Genomic DNA, 10,126 nt, shown 5'->3' on the forward strand with positions numbered 1-10,126 from the left:
CCCTAGGGGTATCAGACGTCAGAAGTCAGAATGTCAGTTTTAAAGGAATAACGTCATAATACTGATTTGATAATTAAATCTTTTACTAGACATTCTTTTGAATTTTGTGACTGTTATTTTTCCCCCTCCTACCTATTTACCAATTATATATACAGCAGTAACTGTTGTACATAACTAATTGGCAACTGTTGACCCCAATTACTGTCCGATCTCACGGAGTTTAAATAATATGGTATCAAAATTCAAAAGTCATGGTAAGTCAGTAAAAAAATACTCGCTTTTTACAAGTACGAGAGTAAGGTTTTTTAAAATAGGATAACGAATTTATAAATTTTTTGACGCATTCATATTGTACACAATAAGTAAATAAGTATAATGTTTTGAACTTCGTCTACGTGGGTTAAAGATTTCATTGGAATTTCTAAAAATCTTGCTTGGATGAGGAGTTACTTTATCGAGCAAAGAATCTGCATGCAAAATCAAAAAAATTCTAGGCACAGCGTTTTTATAGGTTGTAGGGGGAGGGGGGGCACATTGATTCACGGGGCACATTGGTACAGTATCTATATCTCAAAACCGATAAACGCTACACAGTCCGGCACATCACTAGAATGCTCAAGGGCATTCACAAGAATGACAGTTGTGACACCGTTCGCCGCCAGTTTGCCGTTGGACCTCAACGGTCACTAACGTGTTGAAAGTGGCGTGCGCCGCTGCCTACAAAAAAAAAACGTGAAATGTAATTGTGTCTCAGGAGGATTCTTTTAGTTGTTTTTGTTATTATTTGTTACTACAGGTAAGTAAATATAGTTATTATTGTATTTTAAAATGTTTTTGATTGCATTATTATTATATATTAGATAAAATTAATTGTTTGTGGAAAAAGTCCGTTGGGGCACTTTGATACGGTAATGTGCGGGGTACAATGATACGTATCAATCTGCCCCTCTAGTGTATTAAAGTGCCCCGTCATAAAAATAATAGTTTATTTTATTGTTTATTTTCTTTTTTTCAGAAAATGGTGCGCACGTACAAACCCAAAACTGATAGAAAAAATATCAATGAAGAAAACATTGAAGACGCAATACGTGAAGTATTGTCAAAGACTTTATCTATACGCAAAGCAGCCGACAAATATAGCATCAAAACTGCGACCCTACAACATCGCATAGAAAAAGCCAGAAAATCATTTGAAGCTACCAGAATATTATCTACAAATGAAGCATCCTCTTCATTACAAGCAGAATCTTCTTTATCACAAGCAGGTCCATCTTCACCACAAATAGCACCATCTATGGAGATGGCACAAATAGCGTCATCTTCAGCACACACTACTACTGCAGCTTTATCATCACACACTGCTACAGCTACTTCATCAAACATCTATGGTTCCAAGTATACCGTTGCACAAGTTTTTTCAATCGAACAAGAAAAGGCATTGACTCAATATTTATTGAATTGTAGTAAAATGCACTACGGCCTTACATTGAGACAGCTTTTGACTTTGGCATACGAGTTCGCAGAATCCTCAGGGTGTAATTATCCAAAATCCTGGAAAAAAAAACAAATGCGCTGGAAAAGATTGGGCAGCTGGCTTCAGGAAGAGAAACCCAGAATTGAGTCTACGAAAACCAGAAAACACAAGCGCAGCAAGAAGCTTTGCTTTTAATAAAGCTGCTGTAGCTCAATTTCATGATAATTACGAACGCATAATGAGACAGTACAATTTTACACCCGATCGAATAATAAACTTAGATGAAACAGGCATAAGCACAGTTCTTTCTACTCCTAAAGTTATTGCTGGAAGAAAACAAAGACAGGTGGGACAAATAGTTTCTGCAGAACGCGGAGAGTTAGTTACTTTCTGTGGTATTATTACTGCTACTGGTTCTTCTCTTCCTCCAGTTTATGTCTTTCCAAGAGTTCACTACAAAGATCACTTCCTAAATGGAGCTCCTGATGGAAGTCTAGGGTTGGCAAACAGAAGCGGCTGGATGACATCAGAATTGTTTATAAGAGTTTTGAAACACATTCAACGCCTTACTTCGAGCAATAAAGATAACCCAATTCTAATCATTTGTGACAACCACGAATCGCACATTTCAATAGAAGCTGTTAACTACTGTCGTGACAACGGTATTGTTTATTTGAGTCTGCCCCCACACACGTCACACAAATTGCAACCGCTTGATGTCAGTGTGTTCGGACCCTTCAAAGGCAAATTGAAGATAGCTTTCAACGACTGGCACATTCAAAATGTTGGAAAGACTTTGACCATATACAACATTGCTGAACTGTCAAAATTAGCATATTTGGAATCATTTACACCAAAGAATATCATAGGTGGTTTTTCCAAACCTGGAATTTGGCCAATTAATAAACTGGTATTTGGGGACGACGACTTTGCACCGATAGACATTTTCAGCACAGGTTATCACGATTTGACAGATGAGAACACTCACAAAACACAAGATTTACATTTTGTAGACTCGGAAACAACTCAAAATAATGAAGTTGTTGATAGAGAACAAAATAAAACTCCTACTTTGGATACCGACCCAATTTCAGTGTCTGATGCTGACGATTCTCTACATGTTTCTTCATCACAGGCTATGCTTACTCCTGACGTAGTTAGACCTTATCCAAAAAAGGCGATTACTGACAGTGTCTTAAAAAGAAAAGGAAGAGAAAAGGGACGATCAAGAATATACACTGACACACCAGAAAAAAATAGATTAGAAAGCTTACGTAATGAAAAGGACAGGAAAAGAGAATTACAAAAAGCAAAACAGCATGCAAAAGAATTGAAAACAGCGAAAAATCTGTTGGGGTTAACTGAGCCAAAAAAGAAAAAGAGAGTAACTTCTTTGCCTGCAGAAATAGATTCCGATTCTAGTCTAGATGAAGTCGTGATGACGAGTGATAGTGAAGACATTGAAATGCCATCGGAATCAGAAGAAGAGGTAATTAATGAAGAACCAGTTAATCCTGAACACATAAATATTGGAGATTTCCTACTAATTAAGTTTGAGAAGAAGAAAACTGTGATTCACTACGTTGCCAAAGTCGTATTTAAGTATAATGTGACAGAATATGAAGTATCATATCTCAGAAAAAAAACAGGGTCTTATAAGTTCATATTTCCAATTGTGGAAGACAAAGCAAGTGTGGATGTTAGAGATGTAGTTTTGCAATTACCAAAACCAACTTTCTCCAAAGGCACATCTCGAACATCGTCGCTTTATTCATTTTCGGTAGGTTTAACTCGATATAATATCCAGTAGATTGTTTTGTAATTTATATGAGAGTTTTTATGATTATTTTTGTTAAATTTTTGATGTTTGTTTAATTTTTTAAGAAAACTATTGTTCATTTTGATAGGAGGTTCTAATATTATATTTTCATTAACAATATTCAATGTTAAAGTCTGATTACTTAGTAAGTATATAACTGATTATATAATTAAGAAAATAACAGAGAATTAGTCTTGTTCTATGATGACAATATTGTTTTTTTTTGTGATTATATTTCTTAAGTAACTTAAGAGACTGATTATGGCTAATGTGCACTCTTAATAAAAAGTGTTTTGCGATCTCAATCAATAAAATTGTTTTATTTCTTAATTTTAAGTAATAATACAGTTTATATTGGGTTTTTAGTCAGTTTAAATTTGCATTTCATATGGATCTAAAATACGTATCAAACTGCCCCACCCCATGTATCAAAGTGCCCCACTGGTGGGGCAGAATGATACAAACATTTTATTTTCTTAAAATCACATTATCTCTATACGTCGCCAATTTTTGCGGTTTTTGCGTAGCCAAAATGTAAGCTGACATATCAGCCAATGCACACATCAAAACAAATATTTAAATATAATGCTTTATGGTCCTCAGAAAAGAGATTTAATTTTTGTGTATCAAAGTGCCCCCCCTCCCCCTACGTTGTTATATCAGTTATTTTATAAACATAGATTATTTAATAAAGTAAAATTATTTCTGACTATTATATTTATTTGAGACTAAGCAAATTAGGTGTATAGTACGCGACAGGTTGAAATAGCAATCGCACACCGGCCGGCACAGCCCCTTTTTTTTTTTTTTTTTTTTGTCCGTGGGGAAATCCTCATGGATGCCACCGCACCCGGGGAGGTGCGGAGGTTATGTCGGACTCTTACCGACTAAAACCCCACGATGTTCCACGCATCGCCTGGTGGCTGGGCTACGGGGCCAAACACGTTCGCGCAACCCAGCCAGCGGCGCCTGCTGAGGACCCACCTCAGGGGACCAATGAAGTCCCTAAACACCGTCTGAGGCGCACCAGGAACACAAAGGTGCGCCTTCCGACTCGAGGACTGGTTTCTTTATACGGACGATAGACTCCCCGTGTCTATTGCCCAAGAGTCCTTCTCAAGGGGGTAGGCGGCGGTCGTGGGCGACTCGCCTACGCCCGACCCTCCTACGACGGATGGCATGAGAGTTGAAATCATCTTCTCTCATGCGCTCCGCCAACTCCTTCTGCGACATTACCTGCTCGCAGAAGAGCTCTACTGCTTTCCAAGACCCATCGCTGCCCGCCATGGCTTTGACCACGGCTGGCAGGGAGAGGTCTTGCCCCACTGCCGCCACGAGCGTCTCTCGCGACTCAGCCCATGCTGGGCACTCTGCCAGAGTGTGTTGCGCCGTATCCACGGCACTGCCACACTCATGGCACTCCTCAGTAGGCTCTCTACCTGCGATCTTGGCCGGCACAGCCCCTGCGCTAACCCGGTGCGGGCGAGCGCGGGTGACGTGCGAGTGTGCGGGGCGTCCCCCTGCCTCATACCCCATAGCCATCTTAACCAGTCGCGGACTACACCTACATATATATATACCACATCAAAAGGTTGTAATAAGATACAATTTGCAAAGTTACAGGCAATTATTATTATTCATCATTAACAATTACGGACAACTAAAATGCCAATAGGAAAGTTGGCAAAACACGTATAAATCATCGGTTAAGGCACATGTTAGAGATAAGCACGCCGATGAAATACGAGTCTTGTCGGTGTCGTTTAGCGAACGGGACGACAACACGTGGCATATCGCGCGCGGTGTACCTACCTGCGGTGTAGTACCTTGCGGCACCACCTGCAGGATTCGACATCCAACTAAACATCTGTAAGCTTAGAGGCCGATATCATTTACTTGCGCCTTTTAAAAACAACCTTTAGCCTATGTTTTGGTAGCAGCCTTAAAACACACCTTTTTATGAGTATTCAGGCTATTCTGACATAATTTTATCTAAACCTAATCCTATTTAATTTAATTTAATTTAATTTTTAATAAATATATAAAAGGAAAAGGTGACTGACTGACTGACTGACTGACTGATCTATTAACGCACAGCTCAAACCACTGGACGGATCGGGCTGAAATTTGGCATGCAGATAGCTATTATGACGTAGGCATCCGCTAAGAAAGGATTTTTGAAAATTCAACCCCTAAGGGGGTAAAATATGGGTTTGAATATTGTGTAGTCCACGCGGATGAAGTCGCGGGCATAAGTTTCTCCTATTTAAATGTAAATAAGGGCTGATTTTTTTGTCACCATATAAACTTTATCAACTGATCCCTGCCAAACGAACTTTAAAGTTTAAGGGTGCCTGGTTGGGGGTTGCCACGATACTAAGTGGCTGGCAATGCATAACGTGATTTCTGAAACTATTCCGAAGAAAATATGAAACATTTCAATTTACACTTTGACGAAAGATTTTATACATCTTTGTTAGGTGTTATCTGCACAAACCCACGATGATCAAAACTTCATGGTCGCTGATCGTTCCAACCTGCGCAGAGAAACTTTCAGCTTTTATAAAATAAGGAACGTCTGGCCTTCACTGGCCCTGTCTCTATTATTTGACTATTGAAAAATCTGCCTTAGCGGGAATTTCCGACGCAATTAAAATTACTAATTAAGTATTATTAAAATAAGGAATCTTTTCCGCATTTCACAGTGTTACTTTGGAATATCTTGAAATTTGACCTTATAGCTTTCGTCAACCAAATCTATAGTACTTGCCTATATTTAAGTTGGCTAAAACTTTGCAGTCATAATATGTGCATAAGCTTGTACTCTATCCCGATGAATATTGCAGTAGGTACCACCTGCAGGATTCAACACACCAAACATCTGTGCCTGATGTTATTTATCTGGTATACCTAATAACGGTATACGCCTTGAAAATAACCTTAAAGCTGTTTGTAGACACATATTTAATGAAATATTTATTAAAATTTATTATTTTATTTCATTTAATTAAAAGTTAAAAAATTTACTCGTAGATATTTCAGTTCAGTTACCTTTGTATGCAATTCTTAGTAATCCATACTAATATTATATATTAAAACTATCTCTGTCTTTACGTTATCTTTTCAAGGCCCATACGTTTAACCGATGTTGACTGGTCGGTACTGGTACCTGGTTGTTGTTTGGTACAGAGATAGCTTATGTCTCGCAGACGGACATGAGCTTCATTTATCAAAGAAAATCAAAGAGTTTCTCTTAGAAGTATAATAAACATTTTGTATATACTACCTACTTTAGAAACAATTACAAATTATGAGCACATACCATCCTTGAATCAGAACCACGGGCTATCTGGGTCATGGTGCAAAGTAAGAATGTCAATTTCTTCAAATTCAAGTAGGTCAATCTGGCACAAAGAGGCTATTGAAAACCGAAATCAATATCATATAGGTAATAATCACTGTGAAAAGGCATCAACTTTACACGGCTGCATATCGCAGAGACTATGGTTGCCACTCCGCCCGCACTTTTGTAAAGAAATGGCCAATAAACATCAGCAGTCAATAAAGATATCGATCAAAATTACAGGGCTCTGTTGATTTTACAAATATAAGGATATCGCCTGTGTAGTTCGCCCAGGGTGGCCAGGTGGCTCTTCCGTGAAATTGTAATATTACGGCCTTTAACAATAATTTAGCATACCCATGAAACTTGAACCAATTTCTATAATTACCACTGGAATTGGGCTGTTCAGAATCGCTTAATTGAAGGCAAGAATTTCTTTATTTGCATGTACAATTTATGACACTACATATTTGCGCATGATCGTACCCACAGCAAGAAGCTTACAAACACGATCAGGGTTAATGGTGTACATTGAGTCAGAAAAATCTCGGTCGTATCTTAAATACAATAATAACATTTAATGTGGTTTTGCAGCACAATGAGCTGTGTCGAATAAATTATATTGTTTTGGTGTAACTGCTGAAACAGTTGAATTGCATTGTGAACCACCTTTAGCTTCGAATCCATTTGAACAGACTTAGACCAACTGCTTCGATTTGAGACAGACTGCCTGCTGAAATTGAAATGACCTCTTGTCTCCTCCATCAATATGCATTTACGCGGCAAAAAATATTGTAAATCGACCTTTAGAAAGAGATATCGGTTTTGTAGAACACAACGGTCTGTCGTTGAGACCGACAAAACGTCACATAGGTATGAGTGACAGAGACAACGCTCTACAAAGCCGAAATCTCATTCCAGAGGTCGATGTACAATATTTCTTGCCGGCTACTGTAATAATAGTTCAGACAGTCAGAAGCGCTTTTGAGCTCGACAAAAATCAGACAAAATTGGTAGGTATGGCTTGACATAATTTGGCCCATATATAGCACGATGTGTGCCACAGGTTGACGCTGCCGTCCGTACTCTATCTCCGCTTTGTCATAAATTCTGAAATCTCTGACTGTGGTGACTTACCTATCTCTACTCTTGTGGGTGCGAAGTTATAAAACGCATAGTTTCCAAAGGAACACAAGATAAGAAAAACAAAACACAGACCGCGATACCTACCAAAATAATATTTATTTTGGCAGTGAAATTGTTCTCCACAGGTAAAATCGAATGACGTAGCTGTTGGCTTTCGGTATAAAGTTGACAAAAGTCTTATTATCGTTTTGCGTAAGCTCGAAAGCGGCCCTTCGGCCATTGGTTTCCAGAGTCAAGCAACGCAAATTACTTTGGCACCGTTTGACGGCGGGAAATTTCATTACCACAAGCACATATCATTATTATCTCGTTGGCAATCTACATATTTTACTTAGTACAGTCAGCATCAAAACGATATTACGACCTATCATCATCATGCGCTTTTCATACCTACATTATCACAATATGTTTTTACCTAGATATATTATATTATGTATTAAGATCATACGGATAGGTACATAATATCAAAGAGGTGCCATATAAACAGGAAAGAATTGAAGAAATGAAAAATCTGTAAGTGAATAATTAGTATTGAATATACTGCGTTATTATTTGTAATATTTATTTAGATATAAAAGGAAAGGTGACTGGCTAACTGATCTATCAAACTACTGGAGGATAAAGGATTTTTGCAAATTCAATCCATAAGGGGGTAGGTAAAATAGGGGTTAGAAATGTTTGTAGCCTATGCGAATGAACTCGCGGGCATAAGCTAGTATTTATAGTAGGTATATACCAACAAGTTATTTTTAACCTATTATAAATGAATTTCGGTTAAAGAACCTAGAAACTAGACTGCTTATACAAAGTTTATCCATCACGATTTACCTACTTCAGTAGTCATAGCAACAAAAGTCCGTCAATTTTAATTTTATCAGATAAAATTAAATGGCTTTGCTCTACTAATGCATTAATAATATTTTTGATGCTGACTGTATAATACCTAAATGCGCGGGTAGTTTCACTTTCCGACACTGGTTTTCGAAAATGACCCAACTTTATAAATTTTCGGCTCGGTTCTTGCGAAGGGCGTGTTACAGTTTTAAGTGAATTTCTTTTTGACCTCTCGTTCCAAGGTGCCGTTCGTAATTATATGAGACCCGCATGACATGCAATTTCGCGTAAATAACATCAATTGACATTTACGAAGTTTGTGCAGGAACGACACCTGTAGACGGCGCAGGGCTGTCGGCGACAATGCAGTTCTTACATTCCAAAATCGAAATTGCCTGGGTTACGACCGCATAGGATGATAACGTTGCGCACAGTTTTTCATAATGAAAAGCCTACTTACCACTTTAAATAAAGCTTTCCACACATTAGACATCCTCGAGGCCAACTTCACTCCGACTCGACTCGCAGTAAAGTATGGAAATATGAGCTTTAGGTATATCTTGTTTCTTATGGAGTCGAATCTTGTGTAATGTAAAACAAAGACCATTACTAAAATTTTGCCATATTATTTCGATCTTAAGTCTTAAGAGACCTCATCAAAAGAGATAATACTTATTATGTCCTTTTCGTGGAATATAATGTTTTAGTTTCAAGTTTTGTTAAATCAATAAGTAATAAGCTATTTCTTTTAATATAAATGTAACTACATACAATAATCCATAACAAAAATCACAATAACAAATGACTGTTACAAAAATATTAATCGCTACCGAGAACTTAGTCTTCTGTCAGGTTCTGTCATCTACAAATTACAGGGCATTGCTCATGCTAAAAGTACGAGTAATTTTATGATTAATCTATTTATTATTAGCTCAGACTTCGCAATTAATATTCTTCAACTTATATTCACGTTAGTTAACCTAATCAATATATTTTAGTTAACTCAGATTATACATACCTACCATCAGTTTTACACGAAGAGATTGCCATCTCACTTCTGTGGCAAATCAGGGATGAATTACGTAATACTTACTTCACCAATCACCACGTGATGCCCGTGACTTCGTCTGCGTGAATTCAGTTTTTTTAAATTCCGTGGGAACTGGGAACTTTTTGATTTTCCGGGATAAAGCATTGCCTTAGCCCGTCTCCAGGATGCAAGCTCTCTCTGTACCAAATAACTGATGCTCATGACTTTGTCCACGTGGATTTAGGTTTTTTAAAATTCCGAGGGAAAGCTTGGACTTTCACGCATGACTTTGATGAACCAAACATCAAAATCTTTTAAACAGATGTGCCGTGAAAAGCTAGCAGACAGACAGACACTTTTTCATTTATCATATTAGTATAAAAGTTTGGTTTAGTATGGAATTATCAGTAAATATACCAATTTATATTATCCCTATTACTTTGAAGACCCAAAAATTATAAAGAAGACTATTTTTGTTCA

General features: G+C 37.6%; 2 protein-coding genes across 2 annotated transcripts; one reads left to right on the forward strand and one right to left on the reverse strand.

Annotated features, from left to right (window-relative positions):
• The first annotated feature begins 520 nt into the window (after positions 1-520).
• LOC117986166 (uncharacterized) lies at positions 521-3,934 on the forward strand. The gene is made up of 2 exons (XM_034973008.2): positions 521-796; positions 1,016-3,934. Exon 2 carries the CDS (start codon positions 1,713-1,715, stop codon positions 3,282-3,284), a length of 1,572 nt encoding a protein of 523 aa, XP_034828899.1. The 5' UTR covers positions 521-796; positions 1,016-1,712; the 3' UTR covers positions 3,285-3,934.
• A 475-nt stretch (positions 3,935-4,409) lies between these two features.
• Positions 4,410-4,835, reverse strand: LOC138402559 (uncharacterized). Its single transcript, XM_069499683.1, has one exon. The coding sequence runs from the start codon at positions 4,833-4,835 to the stop codon at positions 4,410-4,412; it is 426 nt and encodes a 141-aa protein (XP_069355784.1).
• Positions 4,836-10,126: the final 5,291 nt, after the last annotated feature.

The sequence above is a fragment of the Maniola hyperantus genome, chromosome 1 (assembly GCF_902806685.2).
Source record: "Maniola hyperantus chromosome 1, iAphHyp1.2, whole genome shotgun sequence".
In the NCBI taxonomy this organism is placed as follows: Eukaryota; Metazoa; Arthropoda; class Insecta; order Lepidoptera; family Nymphalidae; genus Maniola; species Maniola hyperantus.

Bases quoted from the DNA above. Each gene is read 5' to 3' on its own strand.
- LOC117986166 (XM_034973008.2), top strand. From the start codon at position 1,713: ATGAGACAGTACAATTTTACACCCGATCGAATAATAAACTTAGATGAA.
- LOC138402559 (XM_069499683.1), bottom strand. From the start codon at position 4,835: ATGGCTATGGGGTATGAGGCAGGGGGACGCCCCGCACACTCGCACGTC.